At 43.4% G+C, this 24,316-nt stretch overlaps 1 protein-coding gene across 5 annotated transcripts in view; it reads left to right on the top strand.

Moving 5' to 3' along the window:
* col27a1b (collagen, type XXVII, alpha 1b) overlaps positions 1-24,316 on the top strand; it is a 653,616-nt gene that overhangs the window by 290,378 nt on the left and 338,922 nt on the right. For all 5 annotated transcript variants that reach the window (XR_011956099.1, XM_072565909.1, XM_072565908.1 and 2 more), the window contains exon 12: positions 2,643-2,687. Coding sequence is in view for 4 of the 5 variants with exons in the window: in XM_072565909.1 (XP_072422010.1) it covers positions 2,643-2,687 (45 nt within the window). In the remaining variant the exon portion in view is untranslated. The remainder of the gene's footprint in view (positions 1-2,642; positions 2,688-24,316) is intronic.

Genomic DNA, 24,316 nt, shown 5'->3' on the forward strand with positions numbered 1-24,316 from the left:
TTCTTGATTATCTAATACTGACAGCTTGTCATTATTCCCTTCCTCTCAAGGGGAAATATTCCCTCTGTGTCCAATCAATCAGAACCTTAGATCACTTTAAATAGGTCACCCCATCAACTTTCTTTGCTGAGATGAATACTAACCTGTCAATCCTTTCCTGATTTGGAAGCCCACACATATCTGACATCATCCTTCAAAATCAGCTCCACATCCTCCTCTGTAATGTCTCAGGGTCTGTTTTATACTTATGGGAACCAGAACTGTATGTACTACTCTATGTGAAGTCTAACCAAGGTGTTTGATGCAAGTTTAGCTCAACTTCTCCCCTTTTCAGTTCTGTTCCTCTAGAAAAAATAAAAAATGCAATGGTCGTTAATCTGTGATACAGCCTTTGGTGAATCAATATATTTGTACTGTGAGCTTCCTGTAAACCATCTGAAGCCAGAACTTCCAAGTAACAAGTGCCTGTCATTTATTTCCGGCCAAGATGCACTATCTTAGATTTATATGTTTGGAATTTTATTTGCCAATTATTTGCCTAATCTGAAATCTTAACAATACCCTCCAGTAAATTGCTGCAGTCCACCTCAGTATTGATAATCCCCACTAATAATAACTGCAATATTAGAAATTTTACTTTTGATTCCAGAGTCCAAATCATCGATGTGAATAAAAAGGCATTGAGCATGTTTGTCTTCATTGCTCAGTCCTTTACGTTTAGGAGTTGGGAAGTCTAAGGTTGTACAGGACATTGATGAGGGCTCTCCTGGAGCACTGTGTCCAGTTCTGATCACGCTGTTATTGGAAGGATATTTTTAAGGTGGAGAGGGTTCAGAAGAGATTTACCAGGATGTTGCTGGATACGGAAGGTTTCAGTGTAAACAAAGGCTGGATAGGCAGGGACATTTTTCACTGGAGTGTAGGAGGTTGAGGGTTATAAATCTTTATAGAAATTTCTAAAATCATTAGGGGTATAGGGCGAATGGCAGGTGTCTTTTCCCTAGTGGGGAGAGATTTCAAGATTGGGGGCATATTTTCAAGGTGAGAAGAGAGAGATTTAAAAAAAGACACGCGGGGCAATCTTTTACACAGGGAGTAGTTTGCCTGTGAAATAAACTTCCTGAGAAACTGGTAGATGCGGGCACTGTTGCAACATTGAAAAGTTTGGATAAGTACATGAATTTGAAAGGTTTGCAGGGATATAGGCCAGGAGCAGGAAGTGGGACTAGTTTAGTTTGGGATTATGGTTGGCATGGACTGGATGGATCGAAGGGTCTGTTTCCTACTGAATAGCTCTATAATAGTGCCGAACAGGTGCTTGAATGTGGGCTGAATGGTCTCCTCCTCTTCCCACAAGCACTTAATCTGTAACTGATCTAAAAACATGCAACTGATTTCAAAGTTTTACTTCACTTCAAGAGACAGTTTACAGTTATACAAGCATGCACGTCAGTGAAGGACGTTGTGAATTGGTGCACCAAGGGGATCAACGAGACAGCACAGTTTGGACAGTTTCCAAGTTCTTGTCCTTGTAGAAGCATAACTCGTCTTTATTGCTCTTAAGGAGTGTACATCTGGCGACTGTTACATTTGACATTCTAGGATGCTGGAAAGATAAATTAAGAAATTCTTTTGGATCAGTGAAAGGTTCTTAAATATGATACTAACATTTTACTGGTGTTATTACAGACATGGTATAATCATATTTTATCCAGTCCTCATGGTTTAAAATGACATTTCTCGTTGAAGCATATGTTTGTTACTTAACTCATCATCTATACATTATGACTGTGGTGATAATGTCCTATACGCTTCACAGACTGTGATGGGTTTGGGTTAATATTAGTGTCTGTGCTGTTGCACTGTAGAGCAACCTGCTATTGGTAGTTTACTAATCAACTTATTCAGAAGTATTACTGCACACCTCTGGGGCTGGTGAGTTTTGAACCTGGAGCCTTCAGGTGCAGAGGAACGGACACTGCCACTGTGCAACAAGAGTCCAAATTGAGCTGTCATTACTGCCTTCAGTGCTGCATCTTTTGCAGATTATTCTGATGAAATTGTTGTAATGAATTTGCACATATTTTGCAGTGCATTTCATTTAAGGAACGTTTCCCAAGATGTCAGCACTCCTTCATGTGAGATTCCCAGTTTTAGCTGTTCATGACCAAGCCTTCTGTCACCCTGCAACGTTTGCCTCTTTAACTTACAATCCTCAGTTTAGAAACTTTTTAAAACTAACGTTATTGCTCCTTCTGTAGCATAGTGTCATAACTTGTTTTGGATTGATGTGAAGACGTAAGTTGAGATGTTTCATTGCACTGAAGACAACGGAAGTTGTTACTAAACATGATTTGCAGCTTTTGGTTGGGACAATAGTGGATTTTTAATATCTGTTTCGAACGTAGTCAATGCTACAGGTTGTTGGAAAATCTAATCTAAGAATCTGATCATAGAGCGCACTCTGCCTGTGATGTCCTGCAATGCTGTCAGATCTATCCAGAGAAAAATGAAGGCAGATGCCTGTCTATGACACTTTGTAACCATGTGATAATAACCTTTTTACATTTTCAAGTTATGCTGAATAAACTTTACTACTTTGCAATGGTCTAATGTGCATCTTTTCTTCCTTAATTTTACAGGGAATACCGGGAGAAGCAGGGAAGAGGGGCAAGATGGGTAGGCCGGTAAAGATTTTCTCCATTTTTCTCAGCTGTTTGATCTGAAATGCTAGATTTAAATCAAATTGAAACAAAATTTGTAGAAGACTTTGAGAAGTAAAGGAGGAAAGGGAGAGTTTATTGTGCAGTATCCAACTGCACAGCATTTGTAATTTATTTATTTTCAAATTGATGATGCATTAAAAGAAGAGTGTAGAATGTGGGACTTAGGTCCAGGAATGGGCCATTTAGCTTCATCAGAATGCTGCACCATTCAATAAGATCATGGTTTTAGTCCCAGCTCTATTTTCTTATCTATATCTCCCTTGTCAGTCAAATATTTGTCTAACACAGCCTTGAATAAATTAAATGACCCAATCTCTATTATTTTCTCAGGAAGAGAATTCCATGGTTTTACCACCTTCTGATGGAAAAGCATTTCCTCCTATTGCCATCTTAAAGATGAGCCTCTTATAAGACTGTGCTCCCTGGTTCTAGTCTCTCTTACAAGAGGAAACAAACTCTCAGCATCCACCCTGTCCCCTTTGTTCATAAAGTTCATAAGATATAGAAGCAAAATTAGGCCATTTGGCCCATTGAGTCTGATCCACCATTCGATCCTGGCCTATATGCTCCTCACCCCCATTTTCCTGCCTTCTGCCTTCAACCCATTGCCACTTAAAAATCTGTCTAACTCCTCCTTAAATTTACTCACTATGGAATCCAATCAGACCATCAGGTCAGACTATCTCTCATTCCTCCAAAGGTAAATGAGTAAAGATCCAACCGTTTCAACCTGTATTCATAATTTTTAAGTTATTTTACAGGCTGTGGACGTTAACGCCTACAGTTGCCCATTCGTAATGGTCCTTTGAGAAAATGGTGGCAAGCCACCTTCTGGAACTGCTGAAATCCATGTAGTGTGGGTAAAACCCCACTGGTATTTGAGAGAGTGGGAATGACCCATTGATTAAGAAAGAGCAGCATTGTTGATTTGATTTGATTTATTATTATCACATGTAGTGTGATATAGTGAAAGATATTGTTGGGTATGCTAGCCAGAAAAATCATACCTTACATAATTACATCAGGGTAATAAAGCAGAATGCAGAATATAGTGTTACAGCTACAGAGAAGGGGCAGAGAAAGATCAGCTCGAATATATCAGAGATCTGTTCACAAGTACAATAACAGCAGGGAAGAAGCTGTTCTTGAATCTGTCGGTACGTGTTTTCAAACTTTCGTATCTTCTGCCTGACAGAAGAGGATGTAAGAGAGTATAACCGGGCTGGGAGGGGTCTTTAATGATGTTGGCTGCTTTCCTGAGGCAGTGAGAAGTATAGACGGGGACAATGGATGGGAAGCTGGTTTTCGTGATGGACTGGTTTCACAACTCTCTGTAATTTCATGCGGTCTTGGACATCAGAGGATGTTGGCTTGGAGGAAGACTTGTGATGGGTTCCAGTGGTTAAAGTCGCGGGTTTTGGAGGTGCTGTCTGTGGGGTCTTGGCTGATAGCTGCAATGTATCTTGTAGCTGGTACACACTGCTGCGACCGAGCCTCCCTGGTGGAGGGTGTGGGTGGTGGTTAAGACAGCAGCAGTGGGGGTGATTCACTGAGCAGGTGGACTGCTCTAACCTGCGTCCTGTGAGTGAGATACCCAATCAGGAGGCAATTGGAGAGTTCCCAGCACATTCCTAACTATCACACTTTGCAGTTTGCCTATTGTTAATTACCCACAGTGTAATCCTAAGACAAGATGCTGGGTATTGAAAGATGATGTAATTATAGCGCCACGTTAATTACAATCTACACATGCGCTGACATTGACTGTGAGGTTAAATGATTCACTATTTTAATGAAGCAAAAATAAAATCAGCAGCTCATATCCACAGGAGCTGGAGATAGGCTGCTAGGAAACATTAGTCTGCACAGTGCAGTCTTTGTAACAGTATGAGTCCCAATAAGAAACAGACATCCTTATGAGCTACAACAGCAAAGCTGTGAAAAGACACACTTGCATTTGCAAATAAATGTTTTTCTTGGATGGGGCTGATGGCAGAATGAGAATCCAGCATTTGGAATCCAATGAATGGATCAGAATTTTTGCATAATAGGAATGAAATGTTATACATCTGTGCTTGAAGCTACAGAGAGAGGGAATGGAAATTAAACATTGGGAGACTTTGTGCTTTGTTCAAGCGTCTGTTTGTACAGTTTCAAGCATTATGCAAAAAATACAACAATACTTGATCACACTAATGGTCACCGAACATTTGTTTGTGAAACGATGTGGAGGGGGATCTTCTCACTCTCGCAGCTAGAGCTGCAGGCTGCTGCACCATGATTCTAACCCACTATAAGCTGCTCCTGATTCGGGGTATGGCCGTGGATTGTCATGTGATTGTTGATTAATGTGCCACGTGCAGTAAAGGTGTACCATGGACTAGGAGGTACACAAAACCTTGTGCTTCAGAACAGTCACATTGCAAATGTAACTTGGGCACAAAGGGTTGGAGTTGAGAGTGTGTTGCTGGAAAAGTACAGCAGGTCAGGCAGCATCCGAGGAGCAGGAAGATCGACGTTTTGGGCCGGAGCCCTTCTTGATTTTCCTGTTCCTCAGATGCTACCTGACCTGTTGTGCTTTTCCAGCAGCACACTCTCTACTCTGATCTCCAGCATTTGCAGGCCTCACTGTCTTCACAAAAGGATGGAGTCAACTTGGTGGTGATAGCAAACTGACAGGCATTGTCCACGGGAGAAGAAAGCACGCAGAGTCTAGCTCACGCTTTTGCAACTTTTTGATGATTTCTGCAGGGTTTCCTTGTGCCTTCCATTGAAACATAGAAGATAGGAGCAGGAGGAAGCCATTCAAACCTGCTCCACCATCCATCATGACCATGGCTAATCATCCAACTCAGTAGCCTAATCCTGCTTTCTCCCAACAACCTTTGATCCCATTCGCCCCAAGTGCTATATCTAGCTGCCTCTTGAATACATTCAATGTTTTGGCATCAACTACTTCCTGTGGTAATGAATTCCACAGGCCCACTGGTCTTTTGGTGAAAAAATGCCTCCTCATCTCCGTCCTAAATGGTCCACCCTAAATCCTCAGGTTGTAACCCGTTGGTTCTGGACGCACCCACCATCGGGTATATCCTCCCTGCATCTACCCTATCTGGTCCTGTTAGAATTTTATAAGTCTCTGAGATCCACCCGCGCCCCCTTGTTCATCTGAACTCCAGTGAAACCTATCTTAACCTTGTCATTCTCTCCTCCTACGGTCAGTTCCACCATCCCAGGAATCAGCCTGGTGAACCTTTGCTGTCCTCCCTCCAGAGTAAGAACATCCTTCTCAGAAAAGGAAACTCCTGGTCTGGTGAGTCATGCCGGATTGATGTGACCATGGAGGCTGTGCAAGTGAGAAGCTCATTCCAAACAAGTGCTATAATCTGAAGCAGGTCTTTGCAGTGTAGGGAGACCATCTACTTTAAGTTGAGGATTGATTCAGTTGAACAAGCTTAAATGATTGTGGGGATGCAGGCTTAACCTAGTTTAAGGACCCCACTTGGACTCCGTAAAGCCGGGCATTAAGGGATAGAACTGGAATCGATTTTCACAAGCATTTATTTATAGTGTTATACATTGCAAACATGTACCTTTGAGCCTAGCTGACAGGTTTAGTTCTGTTCTTTCTTATGTGGCACGAGCATTTTTAACGTCTGTTCAACCTGGTCAGAGACGTCATTACATACCTCTGGAGAACGTGGGATGTGAAGCTGGATATCCTAGTTCAGAGGTAGTGACAATAACATTGCACCACAAGAGCCCTTATATGGGGCACAAGTTAATGGTCAGCACCTGCTCACAATTTAACGCAGTTAAAATACCACTACCGGGTGTGACTCAGGTTTTAAAATCTGTGATCTTTTAGCAGTACTTGATGTGATTCTGTCCTGATGGAGCTGTTATGATGGGTAGAAATCAGGTGAAAACTCCAGGCTCATTTGCAACGGGTACATTCCAATAGCACATGCAAATTATAAGTCTAGCTTTCTGCGTGCAAGTCCTCCAGTGGACCCAGCAACAGTGAAGGAGCAGTGATATTTCAAGTCAGTGATACCAAGTGAGTGACTTGGAGGATGCCTTGTAGATGGGGCTGCACCTATGACATGATGAAGGGTTTTGGAGATGCTGTCCCAGGAGCATTGGCAAATTGTTGCAGTTATCGTATGGATGGATATACACTGCTGCACCACTGTACATAGGCCAGTGACATATGTACTCTGTCTAAGCCTAGGAATTCAGTTGAGCAGCTTTCGGCTATCAGAGCCTTGAGGCAGACAGTAGCCGAGTGGTATTATCACCGGATTGTTAATCCAGAGACTCAGATAATGTTCTGGGGATCTGGGCTCGAAACCCACCATGGCAGATGGTTGAATTTGAACTCAGCGAAAATCTGGAATTAAGAGTCTAATGATGACCACGAATCCACTGTGATTGTCAGAAAATCCCATCTGATTCACTAATGTCCTTTAGGAAAGGAAGCTGCCATCCTTACCTGGTCTGGCCTACATGTGACTTCAGACCCACAGCAATGGGGTCTGGGCATTAAGGATGAATAGTAAATGTTGACCTAGCCAGTAATGCCAACATTCCATGAACAGAAAAAAGTGGTCATGACATGCGAGAAGGATGCCACCTGCCATGCTGGTACAGGAAATAGAAGTAGGTTTCCAAGGCGATGCATGGACCATCCTTTATGACTGCCATTATTGCCATGCCTGACCTTCACCCCCATGCTACGTTATGATGTGATCTTTGGCAGTCTGCTGTGAATCTGAATAGTCCACCTGCTCCAATATAGAGGGAGCTTTGAATCTCCCCTCCGCTCCCCAAACCCACTTGAGTTTAGGACACGTAACTCTGCCCTATCTCTCTCCCACCCTCCAACTCCGGCACCTTTCAGTTTGACTTGGATCAAGAGTTCATTGGATTTATAAAATGGATCTGCAGTTCCCTGGAAAGGAGAGTGTGGGTGAGTAAACAAGATTTTAAGAATAAAGGCCATCAGTGTCTTGTGCTTTTTGGAGTAGAGAATAAAGAGATAATGATAAATTTGGTTCAAATACTTACTCTGTCAATAGTGTAATTAATATTAAGCAGACCAATCATATCAATCTGTGAATCTCACAGGCTAGACATAAGCATGGGTGTATGATTAACAGATGGGTGCCCTCATTGACTAAGCTCTGGGATATCTGTTTTCTTTTGATGTATCCTTTTGATGAATCTCCCAAATATTTTGGTTATGTCCAGGCAAATCAATGGAGGGACCTCTTAGACTCATAGATTTGTACAGCACAGAAACAGACCCTTTGGTACAACTCATTGATGTTGACCAGATATCCTAAATTAATCTAGTCCCATTTGCCAGCATTTGGCCCATATCCTCCTAAACCCTTCCTATTCATATATCCATCCAGATGCCTTTTAAATGTTGTACCAGCCTCCACCACTTTGTCTGGCAGCTCCAAATTGTAACTACTGATGTTTTAAAACTATTCCTTTTTTTTTGATACATCAAGGGTCTGACTCTGAATTCTGCTGCCAATGCGGACAGTTTCACTGTATCCACTCTGTCTAGACCTCTGGTGATTTTAAACATCTCGATCAAATCTCCGTCTCCTCCAAGGAGAACAGGACGAACTTTCCCAATCCATCTGTGGAACTGTTTTTAACGTTTTGGAAATCTGTTTTCTTTTGTGTCAGAGTCAATGTGATCTTCTTCGAATGTTAAAATAACAAAGCCAAATTACTTGCAAAAATAAACAATTCTGCTGCAGAGAGTCTTCCAAACATTCCCTCCTCTGGTCTCCCATTTTGTGCCTTCAATGCCTTCACTTCTTCACCGCCCTATTCTGAACATCACGTTAATTTGAATTCTTTGACATATTACAGCCTGTAAAGTGACTAATGGTGGTAATCTCTTTTAATTGATATCCTGCCTTTCTGTGCTCTTGTTGGATGGATACTTGTCTTCCACATGACCATTCCAGTGGGCACCATTTTCTTCATGATGGAGTGCAGTCAGACCAAGCGCAAAGGAGGATGGTTGTGGTTGGTGGAGATCAGTCATCTCAGCTCCAGAGCATCTCTGCAGGAGTTCTTCAGTATCCTTAGCCCAATTATCTTCAGCTGCTTCATCAATAACCTTCCATCCATCATAGGGTCAGAAGTGTTTGCTGAGGATTGCACAATGTTCGGTATCTATTTCCGATGATATTCAGCACATCCTGGGCAACAGTCAAGCTTGGGCTGATAACTGATAAGAAGGTAATGTTTTATGTCACGCAAATGCCAGTACTGTCCTCAGTGTTCAATGGGCATTGCTGTCACTGAATTCCACTCCCCCCCCCCCCCCCCCCCCCCCCAACCCCCCCAATATCAGCATCCTACAGGTCCTATTGAAACAAAAACTAGTCCAGCCGTTTAAGGCCATAAGACATATGAGCAGAAAATAAGTCATTCAGCCCATTGAGTCTGCTTCGCCATTCAATCAAGGCTGATAAGTTTCTTTTAACCCCATTCTCCTGCTTTCTCCCTGTCTCCTTTGATCCCCTTGACAATAAAGGACCTATCTGTCTCAGTCTTAAATATACTCAATGACCTGGCCTCCACAGCCTTCTGTGGCAGTGAATTCCAGAGATTCACCACTGTCTGGCTGAAGAGGTTTCTCCTCATCTCTGTTCTAAAGGGTCTTCCCTTTAATCTGTCTGTGCCCTTGGGTCCTAGTTTCTCTTGTTAAAGGAAGCATCTTTCCAACATGCACATTGTCCAGGCCATTCAGTATTCTATAAGTTTCCATTAGATCCCCCCCCATATCTTTCTAAACACCATTGAGTGTATTCCCAGAGTTCTCAAACGTTCTTCATATGTTACACCTTTCATTCCTGGGATCATTCTCTTGGACACTGTAAACTCTGTGGCCAGAGAAACAAGTCAAAGGCTGGGAAACCTGGGATGATTAACTCACCTGCTATCTCCCATTCACCATCGACAAGGCATGACACTGGACAGTGATGGAATATCTGCGCACGCTGCTACCCCCTCCTTGCTTGAACCCGTATAACATTAGTAGTGAAGAACACAACTCCATGCAGGACAAAGTGGCCTACTTGAATGACAGCCCAATTACCACCTTCAACATGGGCACCTTGGTACACAATGGTATCTGTGTATGCTACATACAAGATACACTGCAGCAACTCATCACTGCTTCTTTGACAACACCATCCAAAGCCACAGAGTAAAAGTACAAAGCTTTGACTAGCTTTTTAAGCTAATTAAAGGCTGAAAGTCGCACTGCTGGGTCTATTTTTGGTTTCCAGTTTTAAAAGGTTTCAAAGAGAGGGCACCTCCATTTTAAAGTCACAAGTACCTACCCTGTCTGTTACTGCTGCTTTCCCGCTGTGACATGGTTAGTTCACTTGGCTGGGAGACAGAGTTGAGATGTGGTTTGACACCGACAGCATGGGTTTGATTCCCTTGTCAGCTAAAGGCCTTACCTGACTATCTGGTTAAACCAGGCGAAAATGAAGACTGCAGATGCTGGAGAGTCAGAGGCAAAAAGTGTGGTGCTGGAAAAGCACAGGAGGTCAGGCAGCATCCGGGGAGCAGGAGAGTCGAAGTTTCTGGCGTTCCTGGTGAAGAGCTCATGCCCGAATCATTGATGGCCCTGCTCCTCGGATGCTGCCTGGCCTACTGTGCTTTTCCAGCGTCACACCTTTCAACCCTCTGGCTAATTGCAATTAATTGTTTCTGTCTAAAGACAAAGCACAGGGTGAGGACTTGCTCTTCCTGCCCCCAAGCTTGGAGGAGACCACTAACTGACCCTTCTATTTCAGCAGGCTGCCGGGGTAGGTATCCACCCTCTGGTCAGCTCGAGCAAAGCTGCAGATGAGTGAGAGTTTCCAATGGAGTGCAAATTGCTGAGCCCTGATAATGGGGCATATTCTAAATTTGTCTGTGATGTATCCTTAGATAAAATAGATCTTTAGCAATTAATGTTAAGAGGGTTCATTCTGCTAGATATGCCTAGAAATTAGTGCAGCCAATAGTTAATGGCAAGGGGTGGCTCAGTGGTTAGCACTGTTGCCTCACAGCACCATGGACCCAGATTCGAATCCAACCACTGTTTGTGTGGAGTTTGCATGTTCTCCATGTGTCTGTGTGGGTTTCCTCCCACAGTCTAATGACGTGCAGGTTAGGGTGGATTGGCAATGATAAATTGCCCATTATATCCAGGTGCGTACAAGCTAGGTGGGTTAGCTGTGATAAATACAGGGGTCAGCTAGGGGGCTCAGTCTGGGTGGGATGACTTTTGAAGGTCAGTGCAGAAATGATGAGCTGAATGGCCTCTTTCTGCACAGAAGAAATTCTGTGATTAATATCTGACTAGCTACCATTGTCTTATGGCATTATTTTGCTGTTTGGACAGCTCTAAATTTTCCTAAATTATCCCTGGGATTAGCAATCCCTGTTAAAAATTGAATAAATGTCCACCTCAGCACTGATTTGGTCAGGAAGGGAGGGTCATATACTCTCAGTATCTCACATTCCTCTCACTGCACATGAACTTGAACCGTGTAACATTCAGGAATACCTATCAAACCCACAGCCCAAAACGAGCTCATCCACCTGATCATCCATATTGGGTCTGTTGGTTAACATGAGGACATACTTAGGGCATATGGCCTCAAATTACTGCAATACCAACCAGTCAGCCCCGATGGCAGTATTGTCACGCGGTGACAATGTTTCAGTGCTGCCTTGTCTAGCTACTAACATCAGGTCATGGCTTATCTGAAGTGACCTTGAGCCCACTTTCCCACCTGCCCCTCATAACTCAACTCCCTGATCAACCAAAGGTCTTACCAAACACACCCTTGAGTCTACTTAAAGACCCAATCTCCAATGTTCACTGGGAGAGAGAATTTCAATCAACAAGAGAAACAGTTCATCCTGATCATCTTTATTAGGAGACCCTGTGGTTTGATACTTCGTTCAAGATATTCCATGAGAAGGAAACATCCTCTCAGCAGTCATTCTTTCAAATTCCTGAAAAACTCCTTCAGTTAGGTGGATTGGCTAAATTGCCTACAAAGTCCAGGTATGTGCGGGCTGAGTGGGTTAGCCATGGGAAATGCAAGGATAGAGTAGGGGAGTATGGTCTAGGTGGGCTGCTCTTTGGAGGGTCTGTGTGGACTCAATTGGCTGAATAGCCTGCTGTCACATTGTGAGGATTCTGTGATTCTTTAAATCTTTGATCGTCATAGGGAGGGTTTAGAGGGATATGGGCCAAATGCTGGCAGATGGGAGTAGATTAATGTAGGATATTTGGTCGACATGGACAGGTCGGAGTGAATGTTCTGTGCCCATGCAGTACTACACTGTGACACTATGACTCTATCCAGTACCATAGCCAGTCTGACTTCCCAACTCCAATTAGTACAGGCCCAACCTGTGCAACCTCACACAACAATCTCTTCATCCCAGGATACTGTCTCGTGAAGGAGCAATCACCTGCCAGCAGTGTCATTTATCCAAACATGCTGACTGTTTGCTGCAAGGAAAGAAGTTTTACAGGAGTTGATAATTTAGCTGTTTAGGTTAGTTTACACAGAGTCACAGAATTGCTGCAGTGCAGAAAGAGGCTGTTTGGCCCATCGTGTCCTACACCAGCTCTACAAACCAGCAGGTGCCTTTCGATATACCTTGCAGACCTGCAAAGCTATAGAACTGTGCCACTCTCTTTTACACCCTCTAGGTGTGTCTTCAGTTGCTATTGTCTGGTTCGTTTCTTGATCACTGAAGTCAGGATTTCCATCCCACCGCCAAAGTCTTCATCGCAGTAGGGGCAGGAGGAGCAGGGCCTGTGTTTGTTGCGCATTTAAGGAGACTGGCCTCTTCTCCAAGTCCTGCTCGAGCCTTGATTGAAGCGAATCCTGTTTATGAAATGATTGCCTCCTCTACAATGTCTGCTGCTTTGCTTTTCTTCCTCTTGCTTTTTGGAGTCACCGATGCTGACGCTCCCGATCAGCCCCGATGGCAGTATTGTCACGCGGTGACAATGTTTCAGTGCCGCCCTGTCTAGCCATTGACATCAAACTTTGCAGAGTTGCTCAGGATCCTGCAGCCCTCCAGTGTCTCTCTCTTGATTGTTCATCTGTCAGGCTGAGGAGTGCAGAGGCCAGCTCTGGGGGCTCTCTAACCAAACACTACTGCAGCTTGAATGTATGACTTTATGGTTTGTTACGCCTCATGCAGCCTTAATACCTTAGGCTATCAATAAAACTGTGATTAGCTGCTCAACTGTTATTATAGCTGAGCAGGTTACGAGTGCCTTAACATTCTGCTGACATGAAGTTAAGTTGCAGTGGATTACAATATTTCATGTTATTGGTGGGTGATAAGTATATTCACTTACCATGGAAAAACTGTAAAGTGCTTTCACTCTTTGCACTCCAGGAATAATCCATTTGAAACTAAAAGCATTCCAAGTTAATAAATTTGCATATTAAAAAAATCTGATTGTTCCACAGTGCAGATAATTGTACATAGACCTTCTCTGTAATCATTTTTCAGAGGTTTTCAGAACCACAAGCTGGGTGGGGTTGATAAGGAGAAGCTGCTCATAAAAGGACCAGCAGTGAGAGGGCTTGGATTTGAAGTGATCTGTAAAAGAAGCAAAAGCAAGGTGGGCAGAATTACTTTCACTCACTGGGTGTAGAATGCACTGCCTGGAGGCCAGTACAATTGATGCTTTCAAGCGGGGCATTGGATTGTTGTTTGGATAAAGACCACGTGTAAGGGTATGGGGGAGAAAGCAGCAGATTGGTGCCTGATGATGATGATGACACAGTGGGCCGAATGGCCTTTTTTGCCCTTCAACACGTCTGTAATTCTGTGATGAACAACGACCTCCAAATTGTAATTTAGCCAGGAGACGTAAAAGAGAACAGAAAGCTTGGTACTTTTTCGAATGACCTGAGGATGTCCCAAAGCTTTTTAGAGCTAATAAAAAAGCTTTGGAATAGGGGAGTAGGTTAGTGATGGTTTGCGATATCAACAGAGTGGGTTCAGTCCCCACTCTGGCTGGGGTCAACATGAATTTCTTAACCTTGCTCTTCCCCGGAGGCGTGGTGACCATCAGGTTAAACCCGTCATCAATTATCGTTCTGTAACGAGGGAGTGGAACTGTGGCAACTGCTGTTTCTTTTGGGTCATAGTCACTCTTGGAATGGAGGTAATACAGCAGGCAGCGATGTGCTAATGGTTGGATAATCTGCTCCTGGTTAAGGGATAAATATTGGCAAGGAACTCTAGGTACCTCTGCTCTTCATTCAAAGAACGTTTTGGAATCTTGACTCCCGCAGCCCTTGTCCAGTGTTGGTCAGGATTTTACAGAGAATTTCTCCTCTATGTCACCAGTGCCAGGTTCTTCAGTAGTTACCAGTCTGGGTCCAAGGATCAGGTCTGCCATCTTATTGAGCTCATATTAAATAATGTGACTATTAGATTGACCCCTATCAGAGCCATGTTGTCATGCTGCCATTTTGTGCTAACGATAAGGCAGGAGCTCACAAGAGGTTGACTTTGATGAAAGGTTTTAATGAAATAAAATCAATACAATCAGGAACAATACTTTCTTTCTCCTTCGTATATTCGTTCAGTGGTACATTAGGCACAAGCAGTTTCACCTCAAGTAAAACATTGGCAGAAGTTCTTTTGTTTTATCTGCACAAGAAGCATTTTCAAACAATCCTTGAATTTGTTTTAAAATCTGATAGTTGGCCAGGGAGAATTCAATCCTATTTTTGGATGAAAATAGCACAGAGGTGGAATTCTGCCAGGATTTTCCTGGACTCTCATTTCTTGGCAGCCGAGTGTTACTCTTTACTCCAATAGGCATATGTCACAGAGAAATCAATATAACAGGGAAAGAGTCGGAAAGACACCATGAAATGACTGAAATGGAAGGGAATATTATTCACATTATTCATAGGAGTATCACTAAAGAAATAAAAACTGGAATGATTATTTACTTTTGAGACAAAATAAACAGGGAATTAACAAATGAAAATTGTAAGGCTATGAATAGCCTTTTATTCTCTGTTATGCTGATGTTTAAGCAGGAAATTTCCTTTGTGTCTTATAACTGGTACAAATGTCGCTAGCCTTTTTGTTAGACCTAATGTGGATATTAAGTCCAGGTCTTGCTGCAGCCTATTGCAAAACTATTTATCCAGAGACTCCAGGAGTGCTCTGACCACCTGGGTTCAAATTCTGCCGTGGCAGATGGTAGAATTCGAATTCAATAAATGTCTAGAATTAAGAGTCTAATGATGGACATGAAACCATTGTCGATTGGAGGAAAAACCCATCTGATACACTAATGTCCTTCCTTCAGGGAAGGAAATTGTCATCTTTACCTGGTCTGGTCTACATGTGACTCCAGACCCATGACTGGATGTGGCAGGATTGCAAAGCTTCATGCTATTGATGTGAAGATAAGATTTCTTCTGCACAAGGTCTGTGCGATGGTCACTCCTAATAATACTGTCACAGACAGATGCATCTTTGAGAGGCAGCTTTGTGAGAACTGGGTCAAGTATATTTTCCCTCATCACCTCCCACAGATCAAGTCTAGCAGCTGTGTCCTCTGGGCGCTGACTCCTCTGTGGTATGTGTTAATCAGCAGGAGGTTTCTTTCCCTCTTTGACCTAACGCCTTGATACATCATTGAGTTTGGAGTTAATGTTGAATATTCCAATGGAAATTCCTCCCCGGATATACAGGATATACACTCCTGATATGCTGCCATCAGACATATCCAGAGATGGTGATGGTGCTGCCTAGGATGTTGTGTGCAAGGACTGATTCCATGAATATGACCCTGTCAGGCTGTTGTTTGACTAGTCTGCGAGACAGCTCTCCCAAATTTCACACCAGCTCCCAGACATTGATAAGATGGCTTTGCAGAATCAGCAGGGCTGTGTCAGCATTTCAGAAATTGCTAGAGAAACTCAGCAGGCTTGGCAGCATCTACGGAGAATGAAAACAGAGTTAATGTTTTGAGTCTAGTCATCTGAACAGGAGTTCTGCTGGAAGGGTCACCCGAAACGTTAACTCTGCTTTCTCTCTGCAGATGCTACCAGCCAGACCTGCTGAGTTTCTCCACCTGTTTCTGTTTCAGATTTCCAGCATCTGCAGTTCTTTGTTTTATTTCTGTATTTGCAATTGTTGTTTCCGGTGCCCAGGTCAATGCCAGGTGGTGGACTTTTTTTTATTTGAAGCCTTTTAGTAAGTAAAACAACTGCACAGCTTGCTCACTATTTAAGTGCCAACCGTGTTGCTGTGGGCCTGAGTCACATATAGGCCAGACTAAGTAAGGATGGCAGATTTCCTTCCCTAAAGGAAATGAATAAACCTGGAAACATAGAAAATAGAGACAGTGGGCCATGGAACCACCAGATGATCATGGCTGATCATCCAGCTCATACAATCCACACAGTGTGGAAGCAGGCCATTCAGCCGATCGAGTCCACACCAACCCTCTGAAGAGCATCCCACCCAGACCAACCCCACAACTTGCATTTCCCATGGCTAACCCACCTAGCCTACACATTCCTGGACACAATTTAATCTGGCCAATCCTCCTAACCTGCACACCTTTGTGAGAGGAAACTGAAGGAAACTCACACAGACCCAGGGAGAACATGTAAACTCCATACAGTCGCCTGAGGCTGGAATTGAACCCAGATCCCTGGTACTGTGAGGCAGCAGTGCTAATCACTGCGCCACCATGCTGCTCTCAGTACTGTGTTCCCAATTTCTTTTAGCCCTGAGAACAATATCTAACTCCTTCAAAATATTCAATGTTTCAGACTCACTCGCTTTCTGTGGCAGAGAATTCTACAGGCTTCCCACTCTCTGGCGTGAACTTTTTTCACCAATGGTTTCATCATCGTCATAAGACATTTCATTTCAGATTTTTGTTAATTGAATTCTAATTCCAGCATCTACTGCGAAGGATTTTGAACCTGGATCCCCATAACATTACCCAGGATACCAGAAGCTGTTAGCCCATGAGAGTAGAATAGCCTTTTGGACATAAGGTCCATCAGCCAAGGCTGATTACTCAAGGGTTCCAGTGATGAGAAGGTAGGTACCCAGTTGTGGGGAGAAGGCAGATCTAGGATATGGCTTTCAGACGTACCTGTCCTACTGCATCAGTGCCCCTGATTTTAAAAAATGTTTTCATGGGGTATGGATGTCACTGGCAAGGCTGGCAATTATTGCCTAACTCCAGGTACGAGTCAACTCCATTGTTGTGTATCAAGAGTCGCATGTAGGCCACACTGGGTAAGGATGGCAGATTTTCTTCCCTAAAGGACATTAGTGAACCAGATGAGCTTTTCTGACAATTGGCAATGGTTTCGTGGTCATCGTAAGACACCTTTCTGGGCCACTACAGAGGAGGTATCAAATTGAGGCCACAAATTGACCATTTAAGGGCCCTATTTGGTGACACATCAAGTCCCTGATGGACTGTCTTACTCAGCACTCAATTGCGGAGTTGGGAGAGAGGGATGAGTTTCTCACCAGAATCAGAGTGTTCCATTCTTTTCCCTTTTCACCATCTCTGGGAGGGCAAAGCCATGCCCCGTATTTACCAACAGTAACTGTGATTTCTTACCTGACTCCTTCTCATGAGTAAGGTCATATAACCTAATCAGAAAACACATAAGACCCTATAAAGACAACAAGCAAAATGAACGTCATCTACAAAATACCTTGCAAAAACTGTAACAAACACTACATTGAACAAACAGGCAGAAAGCTAGCCACCAGGGTACATGAACATCAACTAGCCACAAAAAGACACACTATCACTAGTATCCTTACATACAGTTGAGGAAGGACACCATTTTGACAGGGAGAAAGTGAGGACTGCAGATGCTGGAGCTCAGAGTCAAGAGTGTAGTGCTGGAAAAGTGCATCAGGTTAGGCAGCATCCAAGGAGCAGGAGAATCAGGATGAAGGGCTTATGCCCAAAACGTTGATTCTTCTGCACCTCGGATGCTGCCTGACCTGCTGTGCTTTTCCAGCATGACACCACTTTGACTGGGACAACACATCCATCCTCGGACAAGCCAAACAGAGATACACATGAGAATTTCTAGAAGCATGGCATTTTATTAGCAAGCACATTGATTTGGATCCCATTTACCACCCTCTGAGAAAAAGAGCAGGAAATGACATCACCACAGGAAATGGCAACGGCAACTCAAGGAAACCTAAACACATAAACAGAAAGTGGGTCACTAATCCGGTGCTTCACCAGAGGCGCACTGATGATGTTACCGAGTACAATGACAAAATGCCTGAAAATGAACCTTCCAGCTCAGTGAGCAAACTTACATGCAGAACCTCAACCTGAGCTACACATCTTCTCAAAATCTGCTAACACAGAGTGAAGTTAGAGAGAAACTGTGACAATTAGAAATTTAAAAAATAAAACATTAAACTACTAAAGCATGCAACAGATTTGTTAACTATTTCAGTAGCGATGAGACAAGTCACACTGGAATTGGTCTTGAATTGCAGAATATTATAGCACAGAAAGAGGATGTTCAGCCCATCAAGTCCATGCTGGCTTTTCCAATCCAGTGAGCCCCGCTCCCCCCAACTCTTTCCCTCATCCCTGCAAGTTTTTTTTCTCCCTTTCAAATATTTATCCAATTCCTTTCTAAAGCTGCTGTTAAGTCTTTTCCACTGCTCTGTCAAATTGTGGGATCTAAATTTAAGGCAGAGATATATTTTTGAAAAGGATAGGGATTAAGGCATATGGTGAGTGTTGGGTAAGTGGAGCTGAGGCCATGAAAAGATCAACCATGATCTTACTGAATGGCAGAGTAGACTCGAGGGGCCAGATGGACTACCCTTCTTCCTATTTCTTGGGTTATGTAAATCCTATTTATTCAGTGCACAGAAAATAATAGTTTTTCTTCACATCTCCTCTAGTACTTAGTCAAATATTCCCTGCAAAGTGGGAGTTTAGGCTGAGAGTTGGAGACGGCAAAGTGTTGCCAAGCGGGAAAGTATGTCATTTGGAATGAACCTACGACCAAAGTGATTTTCTTTATGAAAATAATTGTTCTCTTCTCCCGAGCTAAGTGGCTGTGGGGCAATAGCAGGGTGAAACGTAACATATCCTGATTGGAGGTGGAATTTCACTAACCCATTCAAACAAGGATCCGGTGGAACCACTGATAGGACCCTGGCTCAATCTGGTGGTTCCTGTGGGAGTACTGCAGGACACTCATATTTGCAAAGGTTTTAACCTTTTATTGACTACTGAAAAGGAGTTTTAAAGCCTTGAGTCATGGAGGGAACTGATGGTTTAGGGGTAGTATTGCAGGGCTAGGACTCTCCCAGGCTGGTGATATGAATTCAAATCCTACCATTGGGTAATGATGAAATTTGAATTTTATATAAGTCTGGTTTTGGAAGCCATCTAATGATGACTATTTGTTAATTGTTTTAAAAACCCACCTCTTTTAGCAAAGGAAATCTGCCGTCCTTACCCAGGCTGCCCTGTGTGCAACTCCAGACACGAAGAAATATGGCTGACTCTTCAGAAATAACCCTAATGAGCTAGTTACCTCAAAGGTGAAGTGTCAGCCCAACGGTGATGGCCATATCTGGTGAACAAATCATAATTTTTAAAAACATTCATATATCGCTTTTTATGATTGTGGAATGTCTCAAAGCATTTTACAGCCAATATGTTTGCACACAGCAAGCTCCCACAAACAATGAAGTGTTTGTTTTCTGTGATATTAGTATCCATCAGGACACTCAGGAAAATGCCCCTGTTCTTCATTGTAATAGTGTCCTGACGAATGCCCTCCCTGTCAAAACTGTCCATTGACTGTAGCTGGGCTGAAACTAATCCATCCAGAACTGGATGCTATTTACCCCTCATGGCAGATGTTATTGAGGCAGTATTTACAGAATTGTTACTGCTCAGAAGGAGGCCATTTGGCCCATCATGACTGAGGCATCCCTGTGAATGACCATCTCACCCAGCGCCGTTCCTCCACATTCTCCCTATAAGGTTCTTCCTTTTCAGATAAACAGTTCCCTTTTGTATCCCCACCACAAGCGCAGACAGTGCATTCTAGACCCCAACCATTCACTGCATCACAATACCTTCCCTCAAATTACTAGTACTTATTAACTCATCTTCTCGAGCCTTTCACAAATGGAAATGACCGTCTCCTCTGTCAGAACCTTTCATGAACATCTCTATCTAGTCTCCACTTAGCTATCTTTCCTCTTCAAGAAAAACAGGCCCAACCTTCATCACAGAAATTCCTGATTCTCAGAACCCTTGTCTGCACCATCTCCAATACAATTCCATTCACCCTATAGTACAACTGCAGAGCTTCAGGGTGTTCTAACTGAGGTCAAATTGTCATAAAATCCCTAAGGTGTGGAAGCAGGCCATTCCACCCATTGATTCCACACTGAACCCCCCACAGGGCATCCCACACAGAATGACTCCCCTGTCCCTGTGGCTAACCCATGTAGCCTGCACATTTCTGGACACCATGAGTAATTTAGCATGGCCAATACACCCTAGCCTGCACACCTTTGGATTCTGGGAGGAAACCAGAGCACCAGGAGGAAACCCACACAGACACAGGGAGAATGTGCAAACTCCACACAGACAGTTGCCTGAGGGGGGAATTGAACCCAGGTCCCCGGTACTGTGAGGCAGCAGTGCTAACCACCGTGCCACCCCAAGTTGCTTATTCACATTTAACAAAATCTCCTGGCTGTTTTACTCTATATCCCTATTAAGAAAGCCAAAAATACTGTAAGCTTCATTAACCGTTGTTTCAATTTGTCCTGCTAAATTTAATGACTTATACATGTAAGCACCCAGGTCTGTGTTCCTATATCCTCTTTAGAATGGTACCTTGTATTTTGTACTGGCTAACAATGTTCTTCCTCCCGGATTTACTCATTTTGCTTGCCACCCGTCTGCCCATTTTACCAACTTGTCAATGCCTTTTTTGAAGTTCTACACTATCCCCCTCACAGTTTGCCGTGCTTCCAAGTTATTTTTTGTTAATCAACCACATATTTTGAAACCGTCCCCTGTACATCTAGCTCTGTATCATTGATATTTATCAAGAAAAGCAAAGATCCCGATACCAATCCTTCCCCTCCAAAGCTACCTCAAGTTTGAAATACACCCATGAACCATCCCTCTCTGTTTCCTGACGCCCCCCCCCCCCCGATAATTACATCGATGCTGCAATGGTTTCTAAAATTCCGTGACCTATATGCGATCACAAGTCTGTTGAGTGGCACTGTATGTTTTCGAAGTTCATGTGCATCACATCAACAACATAGCATCAACCCACTTCAATTTTCTCTTCAAGAGCCTCCAGCTAGTTGGTTACATTTGATTTTCCTATCAAAGACATTTGGACAAGTACATGTAACCCTCCAAACATTTCTTATTTGAGCCAAGTGCAGGTAGGTGGGGCTAGTTTAGTTTGGGATTATGTTCAGCAGCGCTGATTGGACCAAAGAGTCTTTTTCCATGCTGTATGAGTCTAAGACTCTATAAAATCCACGCTGGCTTTTCCTAAGTAATCTGCATTTATCTATGTGCCTAATTAGCGAGAAGGTACCTCGCCAAAAGAGTTAAACTGACTACAAGTCTCTGAGCTTACTTTTCATTGGAATAAAGTAGAAATATATTTTAGTCACTGGCAAGTAATGCCTTGAAGTGGCAGGTATCTGTAACTATCAAATTAATTCCTTGTATTAATTTCTCATCCTGGCCTGCCTCTAACTCTCAACACACTGACTAATGTTCACTTGCCTTTCTGTTAATTCACTCTCTAGGTTTTTGTCAGACATCAGTATAATTCTGATTAACAAGGTCTAACCACATCCCAGAAAATGTCTGACCAGCAAACATTCAATTGCTTTAAACCAGTCGATCATTTTGGAACATTGCTTTTTTCTTTATTCAATTGTGGGATGTGGGCATCACTAGCTGGGCCCAGCATTTATTGCCCATCCCTAGTTACCCCTTGAGAAGGGTGAGGTGCCTTCTTGAACTGCTGCAGTCCACCTGCTGTGGGTTAACCCACAATGCCCTTAGGGAGGGAATTCCAGGAGTTTAACCCAGCAACACTGAAGGAATGTCGATATATTTCCAAGTCAGGATGGTGAATGGCTTGGAGGGGAACTTGCAGGGGGGGTGTTCCCATGTATTTGCTGCCCTTGTCCATCTAAATGGAAGTGGCCATGGGTTTGGAAGGTACTGTCTGAGGATCCTGGTGAAATTCTGTCTTGTAGATTGTACACACTGCTGCTACTGATGGTGGGAGTGGATATAGTATCAGTCAAACGAGCTGCTTTGCCCTGGATGGTGTCAAGCTTCTTGAGTGTTATTGGGGCTGCACCCATCCAGGCAAATGGATGACACCATCCATTGCACTCCTGATTTTGGTCTTGGAAGAAGATTTTTTTCATATTGAATGTAATTCTCCAAGTATGGTTTGGGTAAATAGGCATCATGCCTAACATTGGATGGTACTGTGAGTGCACCACTGTATCTTCAGTGATGTAAAGATGTTTTCACTTCATAGCTGTTTCATCAAATCTCTACGGTGTAGAATCAGGCCATTCGGCCCATCAAGTCTACACGACCCTCCAAATAGCATTCAACCCCAACCCTGCATTTCTCAAAGTCAATCCATCTAACCTGTGTATCTTTGGACTGTAGGAGGAAACTGGAGCAGCCAAAGGGGGTCCATGCAAACACTGGGAGAACATGCAAACTTCACACAGAGAGTCACCCGAGGGGGTAATCAAACTCGGGTCCCTGATGTGAGGCAGCAGTCCTAACCACTGAGCCGCCATGCCACCCCAAAACTATTTGTTACCTCAGTACCCTTAGACATCATCAAGGGTCAGAAAAACATGAAGTTAATGGAGTATTCCTGCTCCTCCCAAAGACCCTGTCTCACGTGTTTCTCCCCCTACATTGGTCACATCTTTGGTGGTGCCTTCAGCTGCCTACTCCCTACTCTCTGGAATTGTGCATGCACTGGTACGTTTTTGTTGTTGTTACGGCAACCTGCTTTGGGTTCAATCATGACACATTATTGAGAAAAAGAAGAGGGCATTATGTCAATTGGCCACAGTCCGTGTCATCACAGAACAGGGTCAACATTCACGCAGTCAAGTGGAAGAAAGGGCAAATGGAAAAATAGAGTCTAGGATCTTTTTCCCCAACATGGATACAGCCAATGAAAGCACAATGTAGCTAGGTCATCCTAAAATGGCTCCTGTGTCAGGTGTTGGTGATAAATTGAGGATAAAGAGGGTGAGGCAAGATGTGGAGATTTGGAGCTCTCTATTCCCATCAGCAGTGACTTGGTCTTCCTGTATGCTCCTGCTGTTGCCTCTGCTCCGAAAAGCTCCAGACTGGAGATCCTGCCCCCTCCTCACTGTCCCAACCTGCCTTCACACAGAGGGATTACAGCCTGAAGCATTTTGTGATCATCATTGACTATGTCTGACCCTATAATGGGGGACAAGTCGTTAATGAAGCAACTTCAAATGGTTTGGCATAGGGCATAACCTGAGGACCTCTTGCAGTGATGTTCTGGTTCGTAGATGACTGACCTCCAACAATCATAAACATCTCTCTTTGTATCTTCAACCAGTGGACAGTTTTACCCCAATTCCTTTTAACTCCAGGTTTAGCTAAGGTTACTTGATGGGATACCGAGTCAATGCAGTCTTGATGTCAATGGCAAGTCACTGTCACCACATTTCTGGAAATTAACTTTTTTGTCCGTGTTTAGATCAGGCTGTAATGAAATTAGGAGCTGAATACTCGACATATCCACCCACTCTTCTGCAATATAATATCCATCCTTTCATTGGTTAGATCTACTTGGTCACTCTTATATTTTTCAGCGTGTGTATCTATTGTCCTGACAGAGCAGTCTCCTTAATGAGAGATAATAGTGAATGGATCCCACACAGCGACTCTCCTGGGTCACATAGTCCCCAGGCAGACTGCGAAGCCATTCTGCAAGTGATGCAGGGGGAAGATGACCGACACCCGCAGCAACCTTGGGTCAATATTGATGCAGCCAAAGTGACCAGGACGTACATACTCTCAATGAAGCTTCCCCTTGCTGTGCACTCGAGGTCCTCTGTCAAACTGCCATCCTGTTAAAAAGACTGCAAAAACAGAAATCTGTCCCTTCAGCCAAGTGACTGGTCACCCATCCCAATACCTGCTTCACCATTCAGTAGAAATGGGAATTAGGAGAGATGTTTGATGTGTGTACATCAGCTATTTTAATCTGTCGCCTAAAATCCCAAACATTTCCAATAAGTCTCATAAAAACAAGTGGAGGTACAATTAGTCCAAACAACAGCTCAAAGAGGGCTTGGGGTGAATTGGTAACTGATGTCTCACTGTCTTGGAAAATATTGGCAAACTTTCATTTCAAACCACGCAAAAGTGATAGCCAGGCAAG

The sequence above is a fragment of the Chiloscyllium punctatum genome, chromosome 49, assembly GCF_047496795.1.
Source record: "Chiloscyllium punctatum isolate Juve2018m chromosome 49, sChiPun1.3, whole genome shotgun sequence".
In the NCBI taxonomy this organism is placed as follows: domain Eukaryota; kingdom Metazoa; phylum Chordata; class Chondrichthyes; order Orectolobiformes; family Hemiscylliidae; genus Chiloscyllium; species Chiloscyllium punctatum.